This window comes from Rana temporaria, chromosome 2, assembly GCF_905171775.1.
Source record: "Rana temporaria chromosome 2, aRanTem1.1, whole genome shotgun sequence".
NCBI classification, from domain to species: Eukaryota; Metazoa; Chordata; class Amphibia; order Anura; family Ranidae; genus Rana; species Rana temporaria.
In genome coordinates, this window is record NC_053490.1 from 60,997,664 (window position 1) to 61,015,844 (window position 18,181).

The window sequence follows — 18,181 nt, forward strand, 5'->3', positions numbered from 1 at the left end:
GAGAAACCTGGCCTGGGCATTTAGCTGCCTAAAGGTTAAGGGCACTTTCACACTGAGGCGTGGGGGAGTCTGTGATAAAGCTGTCGCCTGAAGAAAAAAGCCTGAAGTTTAAAAAAAGTACACAAGCTTCTTTTTGGCAGATTACAAACGTTTTGGCCCCAGACTAACAGAAATTGCTCTCCACCTCTAATTTCCTCTCCCTCTAGTGCTTTCTATTGGCTAAACAAAAACGCCTGAAGCTGTAAAACGCTCACTATACACTAAAACTCTTTAAAAATCTGCAAAAAAAAAAAAAAGCTGCAAAAAAAAACACCTGAAAAACGCCAGTAAATCGATAGGCTTAGGTGTGGATGGAGCCAAAAGAAATTCTTCTTTTGGGATCCTGCAATTTTTTTTGCGCAATTTAACTGTGATTTGTCCCGCGGCAATCGTAGCAAAATCGCACCACGGATTGGGTGCCAAAGTAACAAGGACCGCAAGGGAGTCCCTGCGATTCGCAATGTTTCCAAATTGCAGGCAGATTCACGGCGATTCCGCACACAAAGCGGAACAGCATGGTCAGAATAGAGCCTTAGAAAGTTTGGAGACCCATGAGTTAATAGATTAAAAAAATAACTTTTTAAAATCCCCCTTTTCACTTAGCTAAAGCCATGGTAATATGGTTAGTATTTTAAGGGGTTGCAAAGTCAGAAGGTTTTTTTATCTTAACGCATTCTATGCATTAAGATAAAAAGCCTTCTGTAACGATCACCACCGTTTACGATATTCCCATTCCATCGCCCACGTCAGCTTATCTGACACTCCAACCATCCAACAGACACGATCCATATAGATTTCCCCAGAATAAACGAGACAAGCCAGGGCTGTGGAGTCGGTAGATAAATGTTCCGACTCCGACTCCTCAGTTTTATGTACTTCCGACTCAGACTCCCCGACTCCGACTCCGATGGTATTAATATGCAAATGTATTTTATACATTCCTTGAGGGAAATAAACGCAACCTACCACAGGACTACTGGCTGGGAAGCCAACAGTCTACTGTATTGCACAGTTTAAGCAAAAGACAAACACAATGAAAACAAAGTTTTATTAATTATATAGCCTTAGCTAAATGACAGCAGTTTTTCCAATGGTTTACAGCTTCAGTCTTGAACTATTGGCCCTCCATTCCCTTCACTTATACAAGTGTCTCACTCTCTAGTCCTGCAAAAAACATATTTATTTAATCCCTTATCAGTGAGAGGCTAGGTTACACATGGACGCTGCGTTCCCTGTAAAAGCAGAACACAACACTATGGAAAGTATAAGTATTGCAGCTCCTAATTGTGCGTTGCGTGCCATATAGTGAAGCACATGAAAAGCATGCTTCTTCACGGTCACTTAACGTGTTCGTTTTGCGGTTACGTGAGGCACTGCATGCATTGGTCTTTATTCTTACAGTAGAGAAGTCATTAATTATAACTTTTTGTGAATTGGGACATTTAAACTTGCTTTTTTTTTTATTCCATCTCTAAATTTAGCAGGAGTCGGAGTCGGTGTCGGTGCATTGTTTGCCGACTCTGACTCCAGGTACCCAAAATTTCCCTCGACTCCGACTCCACAGCCCTGAGACAAGCTCCGTTCTCTGAGGCCCCGTACACACGTCCGAGGAACTCGACGTGCCAAACACATCGAGTTCCTCGTCGAGTTCTGTGTTGAAGCCGCCGAGGATCTTGGCGGGCTGACTTTCCTCATTGAACAACGAGGAAATAGAGAACATGTTCTCTATTTGGCCCGACGAGTTCCTCGTCGGCTTCTTCGCTGAAAAGTGTACACACGACCGAGTTTCTCGGCAGAATCCAGCTCCGGTCGAGTTTCTGGCTGAATTCTGCCGAGAAACTCGGTCGCGTGTACAGGGCCTCAGTCAATATGTATGAACACTTTTACTGGTAACTTAGCTTTCTTATATACAGTTTTAGAAACCAAGTGAACAATGAATCAACTCCACCCACAAGGCACTTCAATACACACTCTTAGACAATGACATTCAGTTGAGTTAATTATCCCCAGACGTCCGGACTCCGATACCAAGTGATTCACCTGCATAATACACATTTTTATGTCAGATGTTTTGGCACCGATTTAACATGACCTAATTACTACAGCTGAGAAGTCAGACATTATGACTCTCACCTGCTATTTCTATCACATAGTATCATCAATAGACTTTTCACACAAACACATTCTTTACTAAACATAATTGACATGCTAATTCCCTACCCCTGAAAGGAGACATCTGACCTTTAGACTGCTAACTCACAACTCATATCTATCATCAATAGCATCTTCACACAAACAGTGTTATTAGCATACATAATGAAAGGTCTTGGAGCAGACCCAATTAACACCTCAAAAGCATGTGTCCTCCCATTGAGTGAAAACACTCCACTGACCTGGTGTGGGTCAGAATAACCACTTGAATATCTCAAGATATCCTGCAATATGAATTATCAGTTATCAGTCACATCTCATGTAATTTATAATTAATATTTCTCAGTCACCCTATGCCCAAAAGGGGCACAGGGTGAACCTAGACCCAAGAGTTATTAGTGACGCTGGCACAGGAGTACCCCTCATCCTTCAAAAGTCTCTTGGTGTCATGGGTCATTCGGTTACACCTTCTGTGTGCATCAGCCCCCCTCGACCCCCCTAATACTTACCTGAGCCACATATTTGTCCAGCGATGTCCACGAGTGTCTCAGCCGTCCGAGACTCTCACTCCTGATTGGCTGAGACACAGAAGTGGCTCCACTGGCTCCTGCTGCTGTCAATAAAAGTCATTCAGCCAATCAGGAGATTAGGGCAGGCCCTGGCTCTGTGTCTGAACGGACACAGGGATCAGTGACTCGGCTGCCCCCATAGCAAGCTTGACAGGCGGAAGGGGCCAGGAGCACAGAAGAGAAAAACGAAAGAGGAGGATCTGGACGGCTCTGTGCAAAGCCACTGCACAGAGCAGGTAAGTATAACAGGTTTGTTATTTTTATAGAAAAAATAAATCAAGACTTTACAATCACCAAATCTAAAGTTTCCTCCCGCTTTAAGCATACAAGAATAGAATAGAAAAGGCTTTCATTGGATCAATCCCATCTTTCACTGTCCAATAACACATTGCACACAATGTATACAATATACTTTAATAACAAATTGTAACAAGTGACAGAAGCTGAAGGGAAAACCAGCTTTGCAGCCTCTAACTCAAAATGTTGTGGCCCACTAAACCTATAAGCAGAAGGGATGTATATAACATGCATAGGACATTTAAGAGTGAAATTCGGGATTTTCCTAGTTAACATGACGGAAAATCTGAGTTATATGATGACAGGAGGCGAGTATCTTGCATTAAACTTTCTTTTTAATGCTCATAGCAGAAAACCATAAAACACTTATTTCTTTAATACAGAGAAAAAATCTTCATAGGACTACAATACCCAGCAGCCCCTGGGGCCCCTCCCCCCTGACATAGTCTCTATATAAGGGGCTGTCTGGGTCTCCTCCTCCTCTTTCTTTATGCGATCCTGGGTAGTCACGGAACATCACGTAAGTCTATCCTTGTGGATCTCGTTCAGTTGGTATCGAGGAAGCTCCATCGACTTTGGAAAACAGGGCCAACCGGGCCGTAGTAGCGAACATCACCTGGGTGATGGTTATGCGATCTGAACTGTGTTCAACTGGAACAAAAAACAGAAAACCGTCATACGTGAACTTCGGAGTGTTTTCTTAACGTCCGCATAGGCGTAGACTCCACCCATCAATAGCCTGAAAGAGAAAACATATTATGATAGGGTGGGAAGGGTGGGAAGATACTCGCCTCCTGTCATCATATAACTCAGATTTTCCGTCATGTTAACTAGGAAAATCCCGAATTATATATCAGACAGGAGGCTTCATATCTTGCATGTTTAAAGCTAATCACCATAATATAATACATGCAATATATCTAAAGTATTGAGGAAGAGACATGGTTAGAAGGTCTGAAATAATACTGTCTAAACGTCGTTTCAGATGACCAGTCCGCCGCTAGTAGGAGGTCCGAGAGGGAACCCCCCGAAGTGACTACTTTGGTAGCCATGGCACCCCTGGTGGAGTGAGCTCCGAAAAGCGAGGTGTCGATTCCGGCCATATCCATGGCCGATCTCACCCACCTGGCCAGTGAAGCCGGGGAAACTGGGAGGTGTGGTTTCACATATGAAATCAACAGTTGATTCAGGTTTGGTGACCTTAGGTTTGCAGTCCGAGATTCATATTGCTGCAAACACCGAACCACGCAGATGTGTGGGTGGTCAGGAAAAAAGGGGTAGAACACTGTATGGATCCCTGTTTTCGTACGGCGAACCACAGAGAACCGTACACCCTCCGGCGAGAATTGACGCCGGGAGATGTCCAATGCTCTAACATCTGAGACCCGTTTTATGGATATAAGGCATAAAAGGGTAGAAAGCTTGATAGAAAGGTTCTTCAATGAGAGGGTATCATTTTCCCCCCAAGATGTGAAGAGCCGCAACACCTGGGAGACATCCCATGTGGATTGATATCTAGGTCGGGGGGGGCGGTTATATTTTACCCCCCGTAGAAGTCTGCAGATCAGCGGATGTTTACCCACCGGTGAAGCTTCCACCGGGCAGTGGTAGGCCGAGATGGCAGATCTGTAAACATTTAATGAGCTATAAGACTTGCCCGCCTCATACGCGTCTGCTAAATAATTCACTATATCTGGTACAGGTGCATGAACGGCATCAATTTGCCGTTGATCACACCAACGCACCCACAGGGTCCAGGCCGATCTGTACGCCGACCTAGTCCCTGGGGCCCAGGCCAAGGCGAGGAGGTCTCTAGCTGATTGTGAAAACGTGTTATCAGGGGTTCCGAACCTGAGATCAACCACGCTAGAAGGGTAAGGTTGCCGTCTCTCAACAGAGGATGACAGCCTAGGGCCGCGTTCGATAGGAGATGAGGTGTGAACGGGAGTAATCGGGGGAAGTCGATCGACATCCCTAGAAGGAGAGGGAACCACGGTTGTGTCGGCCACCAGGTTGTGATCAACACAACCGTCGCCACCTGGGTCGCTACCTGAAGGAGCGTCCTGGTGAGCATGTTGAACGGGGGAAACGCATAGTGTGTCCCCCGCGTCCAAAGTTGTCGGAATGCATCGACTGCCAATGCCTCTGGGTCCGGTCTCCAGCTGTAAAAGCGGGGTAGTTGCCGGTTGAGACGAGAGGCAAAGAGGTCCGTCTGCAGAGGGCCCCACAGAGACTGCAGTGTCAGGAAGACCGTACGATCCAGCGTCCAGTCGCTGGAATCCGTAAGGTAGCGTGAATTCCAGTCTGCAACGGTGTTGGAAATCCCGGGTAGGTATTCTGCCATAGGGGTGGTATTGATGGAGAGGCAGAACTGCCAAAAGTCGGATGCAATATCCGCCAGGATTTTGGATTTTGTGCCTCCTAAGCGATTGACGTATTGCACTGCTGCAATATTGTCCATGCGTAAGAGTACGCATTTGTTGGAAGTATGAGGGAGAAAACTTTTGACCGCGAAGTATGCTGCCAAAAGTTCCAAGGCATTGATGTGGAGGCGTGTTTCCTCCACGGACCATTTCCCTCCGGTGGTGATCTGGCCGCACCGGGCACCCCAGCCCTGGCGACTCGCGTCTGATTCTATGATCACCTCCTGGTAGGAGTTGAAAATAGTCCTGCCGTTCCACTCGATGGCGTGGCGAAGCCACCATTGTAGTTCCTCTATGGCATCCGGGCTTAACGGGACTTCGTCCGCGTATCGTAGCCCTTGTTGTAAGTGGAGAGTTTTTAGTCTTTGTAAAGCACGATAATGTAAAGGTGCCGGGAAAATGGCCTGGATAGAGGCCGATAGGAGGCCTACCATTGCGAGCCAGCAAACGAAGGGAGACCCGACCTTTGCGTAACGTGGCCCTGATTTCTTTGCGAATCAGAGCCAGTTTCGCTTTCGGTAACAGGAGAAGAGCTTGTTTGGTGTCCACCAGAAACCCCAGGAATTCCATCTCTTGAGAGGGTTCCAGGACTGATTTCTTGAAGTTGATGAGGAAACCGAGTTCCTCCAACAGGGACACCGCCCATTGGCTGTGTAGATAGGCTAGCGTTCTGGATCGAGCCATGATCAGCATGTCGTCCAGGTATATTATTAGGCGCACACCTCTGCTCCTCAGAGCGGCTATTACCGGTTTGAGGAGTTTGGTGAAACACCATGGGGCTGATGACAAGCCGAATGGGAGGCAGGTGAACTGCCACATCCGGTCCCGCCACTGAAATTTTAGGAATGATTGAGATTCGCTGTGCATAGGAACCGTGAGGTACGCGTCTTTCAAATCTATTTTTATCAACCAGTCTCCTGGCCACAGGAGATCGCGTAACAGGTGGATACCCTCCATCTTGAAATGGCGGTATGCCACATGCTGGTTGAGATCTCTCAGATTTATGACGGGGCGATGGCCGCCGTCTTTCTTCTTCACCAGGAAGATGTTGCTGATGAAACCGGGGGAGAGGGGGTCTACCTCCTGAACCGCTCCCTTGGACAGGAGCTCTCTGAGTTCCTTGTCGATCAGTTCTATGTTTTGGGCCGAAAAATGGATAGGATGGGGCATTACGTCTAATGTCGGGAGAGACAAGAACTCTATCCGATAACCCGTTACCGTTGAGAGGATCCAAGTATCCGTCGAGATTTTGGACCAGGCGTGGGAAAAATACATCAGTCTGCCCCCCACCTGTGTGTGTGGAATGAAAGATGGAATTAAACTCACCGGTCGGTGGCCTAGACCTTGGAAATCCACGTCCTCCGCGTCCCCTCCAGGGGCGTCCCCGTGGGGGGAAAAAGGGTGCGGGTTGAGCCATCGGCAAGGTGTACGGCTGTGGAGCAGGAGTGTACTGCTGATTGGGTGGTCTTGAGTAGGGCCTGTACTGAGCAGTGCGGCCGGTAGATCGCCCTCTGCCTCTACCGGCCTTCCCAAAAACCCGGCCGGGTTGGGATTTTCTCAATGATGATTGTGCCTTGTCCAGGCTCGAAAAGAGGCTCACAAATTTATTTATATTTTTAATGAGGTCATCTCCGAAGAGAAGACCCCCTGCAGAAGGTCCCGGTTCATTTTCTGCCAGATGGCTGAGTTGCGGGTCCAACTTCATCAGGATGGAGCGGCGGCGCTCCACCGAGCAAGTTGTATTAGCGGTGCCCAGCAGGCATATAGCGCGCTGGGCCCAGCCCCTGAGTTGTGTTAAATCTACAGGTTGGGCTGATGAGGCCGCCTGTTCCCCCAAATTTAGAATTTTTGTGAGGGGACCAAGGATATCTAGTATACGGTCCTGGATAATTTTAAAGGACCTTTCAATCCCTTTCTTTGCATATTTCCCGGATCTTGTCAAATATTTGAGCAATACCGGATCTATCTCGGGGGTGATAGCCACTTTGTTTGCCACATGTGGTCTGGGGCATTCTGACCGCAGCTTGTTGCGGTTCACCCTATCCAAGGACCGTCTGGTCCATAGTTCCAAATACTGCGCCACGTGGGGGAGTGGAGCCCAATCCCCCGAACGCGGGTGAGAAATCTCATCCGGGTTGAATAATGCTTGCCCTTGAGAGTCTACAATGGCATTTTGTGACATCTCAGCATTGGCGTCATGGTGGATCGCCGTAAGCCCCGCATCCTCCTCGTCGTCTATAAGTGAGTCAGAGGATTCGGCTCCGTCAGACACTTCAGACTCGTCATCGGATGTGTCATACGAGTCTGGTTTAATCCGCCTGGCGGATCTATGCCCTTTGCTTATCTCCTTGGGGCCCAAGGGTCGGATGTGGTCTGAGATGTGCGGGGTGTGGCAGGTCGGATTGGATCCTGCTTGGGGCACATTGTAAACTTCCCCTGCCGGGGAGTCGAATTGCACTGACAAGTGCTTGAGTTTTTGGGCCACTTTACCTTTAGTCGGGGGGTACCCCGAAGTGGATGGGACTGAGGTTGATCCAGTTGTATTGGCCGACAAAGCAGCTTGAATGGATTTGGCAATCAGTTCCTGTATCAGGTTCGTGGATAATAGATGCGATGCATCCATTTCCACTACCTCATTGCCCAGGCCCGAGCCATTGCCATCTGTAGCCATTATATATACTATATATATTTTCTATGAATTAGCAGGAATTTATTTGTCAGGGATAAATCACTGACAAGCAATCTCTTAGTGACAATTAATATGGCAAAAGTTAGGGACTGCAGACTGCAGCAGTAAGGTCACTGCAGCAGTGAGGGTCGATTACTGCCCTGTCCGGGTGATAGGATCCCCTGATCTGCCCTGGTACCTGACCGTGGTTGAGGTCTTGGGTCCGAGTATTGCGGCAGTAGAGGGAGAAAAAACTTGGGCAGCTAGTCCGCAGCGCGCTCCTGCTCCTTCCGACCGTTGCTCTGAGGTGGAAGGAATTGCAGGGAATCGCGCCTCGCTCCTACGGCCGTAATCTCGCGAGATTACGGCCGTTCGCTCTGATAGGACGCCAAATGGAAGGAGGCGTGCCGAGGAGCAGCGTCTCTCGGCCGCGCCCCTCCACAAACCAAAGCCCGCGAATTGCGGCGAGAGGGTGAGGGAGGGAAGTTATGAGGAGAAGGGGGAAATGGCGCCTGACAGGGAACAGAAAAAGGACAGTGAGAGAGTCTATGTGATAAAGGAGCTGGACTAACGGCGCCAGCGCGGTAGTCCAGCCAAAAGTACTTACATAAGACAATACTAGCAATACTGTATAGGGTCAATTACACAATAATAAAAGATAATGTCAGAATATAAAATCGATGTACTTATCTTATGCCATGAGCAGAAAGAAAGAGGAGGAGGAGACCCAGACAGCCCCTTATATAGAGACTATGTCAGGGGGGAGGGGCCCCAGGGGCTGCTGGGTATTGTAGTCCTATGAAGATTTTTTCTCTGTATTAAAGAAATAAGTGTTTTATGGTTTTCTGCTATGAGCATTAAAAAGAAAGTTTAATGCAAGATATGAAGCCTCCTGTCTGATATATAACTATAGATATCTGCTCCATCAAAAAAACTTTGGGTCCATACTGATAATGGGGTAGATTCACGTAGCTACGCTATAAGTTACGGCGGCACAGCGTAGTGTATTTACGCTACGCCTCCGCAACTTACAGGAGCAAGTGCAGTATTCACAAAGCACTTGCTCCGTAAGTCACGGCGGCGTAGCGTAAATGGGGCCGGCATAAGCATGCGTAATTCAAATGGGGAAGGGGGGGGGCGTGTTTTATGGCAATATGTGATGACCTGACGTGATTTACGAACGGCGCATGCGCCGTCCGTGTACATATCCCAGTGTGCATTGCTTCCAAGTACGGCGTAACGACGTATTGGTTTCGAGGTGAACGTAAATTACGTCCAGCCCTATTCGCGAACGACTTACGCAAACGACGTAAATAATTCAAATTTCGAAGCGGGAACGACGTCCATACTTAACATTGGCTGCGCCTTCTAATAGCAGGAGCAGCCTTACGCCGAAAAAGCCTTAACGCAAACGACGTAAAAAACGAACGCCGGGGCGCACGTACGTTTGTGAATCGGCATATCGAGGAAATTAGCATATTCTACGCCGACAACAACGGAAGCGCCCCTAGCGGCCAAAGTTATATTGCACACAATTCTACGCCGCCGCAATCAAGTTACGTCGGTGGAGGAAGCCTATTTTTTCAGCTTAACTGCCTTTGTGAATCGGCGTAACGCTACGCGGGCGCGGAATTCAAATTACGGCGGCGCATCTGGGGATACGCCGCCGCAAAAGGTATGTGAAGCTACCCCAATGTTTCCCGATTACCAAAATTGCCCAAACATTTGAGACCTACACAGGGCATTCCAGTAAAGATGCAGCCCATTCTAGTGTAGGCGACATTAGTGTGCAGGTGTTGGCAGTCTTGCACTAGGGTTTCCTGGCCGGGCTGCAGATAGCACAGTAGGTCACTGCTCGAAGGAGGCGAGTACAGAACTGCAGTGTAGGACATGACTGTGTGATTTGAGGGGGCTAAAGGAAGGGAGCTGGACGAATTCTGTGTAAAATGTAAATTTTTATATTTCCTAAGCATGTACACATACGGTAGCAGTACTTTCTTGATCCATTCCATCAGCTGCTTTATAAGTACCGTATTTATCGCGGTATAACGCGCTCCCGCGTATACCGCGCACCCCTAAAGTGGCCCCCAATCCTGTGGAAAAAAAGTTTATTTTGTACTTACAGTTTTGGTGTCTTGCGCGGCGTCCATCGGCGGCCTCGTCGGGTCCGGCGTCCGTCTGCGGCTTCGGGTGTCCTCTTTGTCGGGTCCGGCGTCCTTCTGCTGCTTCGGGTGTCCTCTTTTTCGGGTCCGGCGTCCTTCTGCGGCTTCAGGTGTCCTCTTCGTCGGGTCCGGGGTCCGTCTGCGGGCTTCGGGTGTCCTCTTCGTCGGGTCCGGCGTCCTTCTGCGGCGTCCTCCCCGCTCGTTTCCCACGCCGAGTTTGAATACTGCGCCGACATATACAGAGCGCAGTACACTCGTGTATTGTCGGGCAGGCTCGGCAACACTCGCGCTCACGTCCTGGACGTCCAGGACGTGAGCGCGGAAGGAGCCGAGACTGCCCGACTATACCCGAGTGTACTGCGCTCGGTATATGTCGGCGCAGTATTCAAAACTCGGCGCGGGTATCGGCGTATACCGCGCACCCACGATTTTGCCCTGATTTTCAGGGCAAAAAAGTGTGCGGTATACGCCGATAAATACGGCACAATATGTGCAATATAAGCAGTCTGAACAGCACCGTTAGTAATATGCAAAGGTAAACCTTTATAAAAACCATTAACGGCTAAGCCCTCGGCTCTGTATAGAACCATTCCCCCGACAGCTAATAAGCTGTAAGCACCCCTCCAGCCGTCACAAGAAGGGTACAGGCGTCTTTGATTTTTGGGCTATGAATGACAGCCAACTTTATCTCCTCTTCTCTATGCAACAGGCACAATGTTAGAAGCCAATAACTAGGTCATAAGGACAGACTAAAGTAGAGTTGTTTGCGTACTAATTATGGACCAGTCAGTTTGTAAGTTGAACAGTTCATGTTTAACAACAGTTCCAACAGCATATTCACGTTAACTTACCATGTACAAGTCCTTATTGACACCAAGATATTTCCCATTGCCACAGCCCACATCAGCCACAAGAGAACCCATTGGCAAAGACCTGAGAAAGTCCACCACTCTGGGCCATGGAGTGTGTCTGGTGCTGCTGAAATGGCCAGCAATGTCTTCATAGACCTTGTGGACGTATTCCTTTTCCAGGGATGCTGCTCCCAAGTCTCCAACCAAAGGAGGGGAGCCCCCTTTCTGCTCTTGTTGACTGTAGCAGACGGATGGGAAGGCTGCATGAGAACAGAAATAATGAATGTCAATTTACAAAGATATACAAACAATTTCTGAACCAAGGGCCAGATTCACGTAGAATTGCGGCGGCGTAACGTATCGTAGATACGTTACACCGCCGCAAGTTTTCATCGCAAGTGCCTGATTCACAGAGCACTTGCAATGAAAACCTACTCTGGCAGCCTCCGGCGTAAGCGTGTGCCATTTAAATTAGGCGCGCTCCCGCGCCGAACCTACTGTGCATGCTCCGTTTCGAAATTCCCGCCGTGCTTTGCGCGCAGTGACGTCATTTTTTCGAACGGCGACGCGCGTAGCTTAATTCCGTATTCTCGGGCGGCTTACGCAAACAACGTTAATTTTTAAATTTCGACGCGGGAACGACGGCCATACTTTATACAGCAATACGATTGCTGTGTAAAGTTAAGGCAGGTCAAATAACGACTAACTTTGCGACGGGAAGCTTGACTACCGACGACGTAGCGAACGCGAAAATCCGTTGTGGATCGCCGTAACTCCTAATTTGCATACCCGACGCTGGTTTACGACGCGAACTCCCCCCAGCGGCGGCCGCGGTACTGCATCCTAAGATCCGACAGTGTAAAACAATTACACATGTCGGATCTTATGGATATCTATGCGTAACTGATTCTATGAATCAGTCGCATAGATAGAAACAGAGATACGACGGAGTATCAGGAGATACGCCGTCATATCCCCTTTGTGAATCTGGCCCCAAATGCTTGTACTACAGTGGGATGAGAAGAAGATGTTGCTATGTGCGTTGTCACTGCAGATTCACAAATCTGTAGCCTGTCAATCCGTATCTGGCCACACCTGGTTCTGACCACTGCTTTCTAAATTGACAGCACTGCCATCTTTAGCTGAAATCCTCCTGCTGTGATCTGCAGTATGTGTGTGTGTGTGTGTGGGGGGGGGGGGGGGGGGCAGGGGAGTGTGAAACACGGACGAAAGAGGATTTTCCACATTTAAAGCGCAACTCCATTTTTGTTGAGAAAAAAAAAAAAAACATTCCCCTCTGGGTGATCTATGTACATTTCAAGGATTTTAACAAACTTTGTTGCAGATTCCTACCTTTTGTTATTCTGAAGAAATACCTGTGTGTTTGTCTGTGTCCATGTGGGAAGGTGAGTCTAATGGGAGTGGTTTCATAATTATCAATCAGCTGTGCACCTGCAGGGCTCCAATGAGGAAAGCTGCTGGGCCTGCATCCCTTTACCTGTGATTTCCTATTGAATAGATCTCACCAAAAATTACATTTTTGTTGCAGGGGACTTGTATCTTAGTGTAGACTTCTGTGGAAATTGGTGAGCCAATCACACAAGCAGGAAATTATGTTTTTGGGGGGTGTTCTGTACACACTCTGTGTACAGAACACCTCCAAGGTAGCCATATTGTAAAGCATTTTCAGAAAATTACAGAGCTGCAGATGGAAAAGGAAAGGTACAGTTTACTAACATTCAATTACAATAGGACTTGTTATATTCTTTTTTCCCCCACAAAAGTGGAGTTACCCTTTAAGGAGGCAAAGATTTTTTTTTCTATTATTACTCTATGAGGTTTGTGCAGGTCAGTAATTCAGGGTCTGTTTAACTGCTTGCCGACCAACCGCCTCCGTTTTACAGCGGCAGGTCGGCTCTGCTGGGCGAGAGCACGTAGCTTTACGCCCCTGCGTGTGCCCAGCGGGCGCGATCACCGCCGGGCACCCGCGATTGCTCGTTACAGAGCGGGGACCGGGAGCTGTGTGTGTAAACACACAGCTCCCGGTCCTGTTTGGGGGAACAATGTATGAACAGCGATCAGTCATTTCCCCTAGTGAGGCCACCCCCCCTACAGTTAGAACACACCCAGGGAACATACTTAACCCCTTCCCCGCCCCCCAGTGTTAACCCCTTCTCTGCCAGTGGCATTTTTATAGTAATCAATGCATTTTTATAGCACTGATCGCTATAAAAATGCCAATGGTCCCAAAATAGTGTCAAAAGTGTCTGAAGTGTCCACCACAATGTCGCAGTACCGAAGAAAAAAAAAATCGCTGATCGCCGCCATTACTAGTAAAAAAAAAATATTAATAAAAATGCCATAAAAATACCCCCTAATTTGTAAACACTATAACTTTTGCGCAAACCAATCAATAAACGCTTATTGCGATTTTTTTTTTTTTTTAGAAAAATATGTAGAAGAATACGTATCGGCCTAAACTGAGGAAAAAAATTTTTTTTATATATATTTTTGGGGGATATTTATTATGGTAAAAAGTAAAAAATATAATTTTTTTTCAAAATTGTCGCCCTATTTTTGTTTATAGCGCAAAAACTAAAAACCGCAGAGGTGATCAAATACCACCAAAAGAAAGCTCTATTTATGGGGAAAAAAGGACGCCAATTTTGTTTGGGAGCCACGTCGCACGACCGCGCAATTGTCAGTTAAAGCGAGGCAGTGCCGAATCGCAAATAGTGCTCTGGTCTTTGACCAGCAATATGGTCGTGGCTTAAGTGGTTAAACTGTCACACAGGAGCATTTATATGTAATAAGCCTTGTTCAATGTCTCGCTAGCTCTCCCACCTCTCTCCTTTGTACCTGGGTTACAGTGTATAAGAGAAAGTGAAGCTAGAGAGTGTCAGGTGTGGAGAGCACAAAACAAATATATCGGGCAGAGTATTTTCTCAATCTGTTTATAGATCTTATTAAAAAAAAATCTCTACAAGACGTACCACATTTACAGGGACTATGTCTGATTTTCCTGAAAGTGAAGGATGTCCTTGTCCCCCTCTTGTTTAACGTTAACTCCTCTGTGTTCCCGCTGACAGTCCCAACTTTCTGCCCTTCTGAAACTTGAATCACGTCAAACTTTCTTGGAGTGATTCTGGAATGAAGGAAAATAAATTACATGGCGTGGAGAAGGGACGAGAAGAGAATGGCCTTAGCAGTCACGATTGAGTGTCAAAGTCAATATGCAGCTGTTGAAACTGTCAGCCGCACAGCCATTACATTAGGAGGGAGAAAAAAGGAAAACGGTCTTTGCTATTGAAAAATAAATGAAGTGGAAACATCCATAAAGAACTAATAAACTGGTCAGTCTATGAGCCGTTTTGTCTTCCAGAAGACCCTATACTTTACGATAAGGGATGCACTATGATGCATGTCGGGGTTTTAAATTTTTTTTTTTTAGCTGATTCATTCTACTGTCATGTCACAGGTGCAAGTAGCCATTTCATCCATATGTCCCAATATAATTTCTGTATATCCCGATATCTGATGTATAGTTGTGCTTATAAGTTTACATACCCTGGCAACATTTATGACTTCTTGGCCATTTTTCAGAGAATATGAATGATGACTCAAAAACATTTCTTTCACCCATGGTTAGTGTTTGGCTGAAGCCATTTATTATTAATAAACTGCATTTACCCTTTTTAAACCATAATGGCAACAGAAACTACCCAAATGACCCTGATCAAAAGTTTACATAGCCTGGTGATTTTGGCCCGATAACATGCACACAAGTTGACACAAAGGGGTTTGAATGGCTATTAAAAAGGTAACCATCCTCGCCTGTGATCGGTTTTCTTGTAATTAGTGTGTGTGTATAAAAGGTCAATGAGTTTCTGGACTCCTGACAGACCCTTGCATCTTTCATCCAGTGCTGCACTTACGTTTCTGGATTCTGAGTCATGGGGAAAGCAAAATAATTGACAAAGGATCTCTGGTAAAGGGTAGTTGAAATGTATAAAACAAGAACAGGATATAAAAAGATATCCAAGGAATTGACAATGCCAATCAGCAGTGTTCTCTAATCAGGAAGTGGACCAGGTAGATCCAACTAAAATTTCAGGAAAATTGTTTGGGATGCAAAGAAAAACCCACAAATAACTTCAGATGAAATACAGGACTCTCTGAAAACATGTGGTGTGGCTGTTTTAAGAGGCACAATAAGTGTTACATCGATGAGTTGTAAACCCATCGATGTAACACTTAAAAAAACTGTTAACATTCCCGGCATGCCGGGAATGCTAACTGCACATTGGTTGTGCTCTCAACCAAACTGTCAAACCATCCAATGGCTGGTGTCATAACTGATCACATGTGCAGCTTCATGGCAGTTGAAGATTGAACAAAGGCCAAGATGGCAGCTTCCTTGGCTGAAAAAGATAGGAGGGTTTACAACCGCTTTAAAAAAAGATGGGCTGCATGGTCGAGTCAACAGAAGAAAGTCATTACTACGCAAATGCCACAAAGTATCCCGCTTACAATACGCCAAACAGCACAGAGACAAGCCTCAAACCTTCTGCCACAAAGTCATTTGGAGTGATGAGACCCGAGGCAAGATAACTGCAATATGTAATCAAAAAATACTGGAGGAACATTTGCATTCATCAGCCAGGAAGCTGCACATGAGACGTACTTGGACATTCCAACATGACAATGATCCAAAACACAAGGCCAAGTCGACCCGTCATTGGCTACAGCAGAATAAAGTGAAGGTTCTGGAGTGGCCATCTCAGTCTCCTGACCTCAATATCATTGGCCACTCTGGGGAGATCTCAAACATGCAGTTCATACAAGACAACCCAAGAATTTACAGGAACTGGAGGCTTTTTGCCAAGAAGAATGGGCAGCTTTACCATCTGAGAAGATAAAGAGCCTCATCCACAAATACCACAAAAGACTTCAAGCTTTCATTGATGTTAAAGGGGGCAATACACGGTATCAAGAACTGGGATATATAAACTTTTAAACAAAGTCATTTGGGTAGTTTCTTTTGCCATTAAAATTTAAAAAGAGTAAACACAGTATAGTTGATTGATAATAAATGGCTTCAGCCAAACACTAACCATGAGTGAAAGAAAAGTTTTATGTTCTCATTCATTTTCTCTAAAAAATGGGCAAGAAATCATAAATTCTGTCAGGGTATGTAAACTTATGAGCACAACTGTATATTCTGAGATCTGCTGTCAGAGTCTCCTGATATTTGCAGTCTGAATGTCCTGATATCTGTATGTCTTGATATTTGCTGTGTGTACATCCAGATATCTGCTACTGCTAGGTCGTAGCCACGGCCACTGGTTTCCCTATTATTTGTCACAGGGACATAGATGGGGAGGGGGGGCAGAGCAACCTGCCCATATGCCCAGTTAGTCCCTGCTGTTGCATGGAGCTGCACCACTCCGCTACAGCAATCAGAATATATAGACTAAAGCGGCAGTGTGGTCCCCACTTGATGGGGCAAGCACGTGATTGGCTGCTAGGGCATCAGTGGTCCTAGCAACCAATCACATGCTTGACTCACCCCCATGTGCTTTCACATTCATAGAAAAAGGAGGGCAAGGACGGAACTTCCTCCATCAGACCTACCCAGCCAGTGAGTCCAGGACACAGGGCAGGCTATGCACAGAAGTTCCAGGCTGACCAGCGGCACTGAGGGACTCAAGCAACTTGAATATCCTGCTGCTGGTACCTGTTAAATGGTCTTCCCACCTCACCTACCCCTCATATTGCCACCCCCCTCCCGCATACTACCTCACCTTCTCTCTTCCAGGTATAGAACCTCCCTCCACCCATTCCTAATCACTGCGCCTCCCTGTCAGCCACCTAAACCCCCAGGTTACAGCAACTCACACCCACCTCCCCCTCATTCCACCTCTCTCCTACCCACCTAAACCATTCTCCCCAGTCAAAGCCTCTTACACATGCCTCATTCTGCTTGTCACACTAAAAGTGTATTATTCAAAAGCACTGACAAGTGGGTGCCATCACAAGGTCAATAGGGTCATGGGGATAAGGCTTTACCACAGTCTAGGACATTGTCAGCACAATTTGTGTATACGTGGCCAGTAACCCTCATCACTATTGGATTGGATCCAACTATACAGTAGACCGACAATGGGGATATGCACATTTTACTCCATGAGCATTGACAAATTATATATCTTGGTCTCCATAGGTGCACAAGCTTCATGCTTAAGAGGATTTGTGGACTGAAGGGTATAACCCTCAACACTAGATTTATTATTGCACAATTGCCACATGCCGCTGTCATCTTGGTCTTACTCATGAGTCTGTAAGAGGTGGACTTGGCTTGTTTTTTTCAGTGTTTGTGTGTGTCTGTTCCTTATTGTTTTAAACATATATTTGTGGTTTATATAATAAAATGGTTTACTATCTTTGATACATGCAGTGGGATATTTCTATGTTAATGCTTTTGGGCTGGTTGAGCCAAGACAGGTTTTTTTTTTCTCAGTTTTAAATATGGAATATACATACTTGCATTAGTCCAAGCGGGACCAATTTAAAGGAGAAGTAAAGCCAAAGCTATTTTGGCTATACCTCTTCAATAGATCACAGGAGTGCAGTTTGTTCTGCACTGCTGTGATCCATTTTCAGCCAACAGCAGACATCAAAGAGCCGATGCAGGCTCTGAAAAGATCTTGGGATCCGCCCAGAAGCTTTGACTAACAGGTGACAGTCCCTGGCGCTCTGCTCACAGAATGCTGAGAACTGACTGAGTGATCAGCAGTCTTTGATCGCTCAGTTCTCACTGCAGAACTGGCAGGGGGCAGATGCAGCACCTGATCGATGCTGCATCCATCTAGGTGAGTATAAATGTTAAAAGTCCATACTTCTCTTTTAACTATGTAAAAGCTGTCATACCTAAACTTCAGCTTTAAACAAACATTTGTGCATACTTATGCCCACCTGTACCAGTTTTGCATGGGCTGTTTAAACAATCTTAGTAACAGGC

General features: G+C 46.4%; 1 protein-coding gene across 3 annotated transcripts in view; it reads right to left on the reverse strand.

Annotated features, from left to right (window-relative positions):
• Window positions 1–18,181, reverse strand: part of ALKBH8 (alkB homolog 8, tRNA methyltransferase) — an 84,006-nt gene that overhangs the window by 9,685 nt on the left and 56,140 nt on the right. For all 3 annotated transcript variants that reach the window (XM_040340246.1, XM_040340247.1, XM_040340245.1), the window contains 2 exons: window positions 14,154–14,305; window positions 11,161–11,420 (listed from right to left, as the gene is read on the reverse strand). In XM_040340246.1, the coding sequence (XP_040196180.1) occupies window positions 11,161–11,420; window positions 14,154–14,305 (412 nt within the window). The remainder of the gene's footprint in view (window positions 1–11,160; window positions 11,421–14,153; window positions 14,306–18,181) is intronic.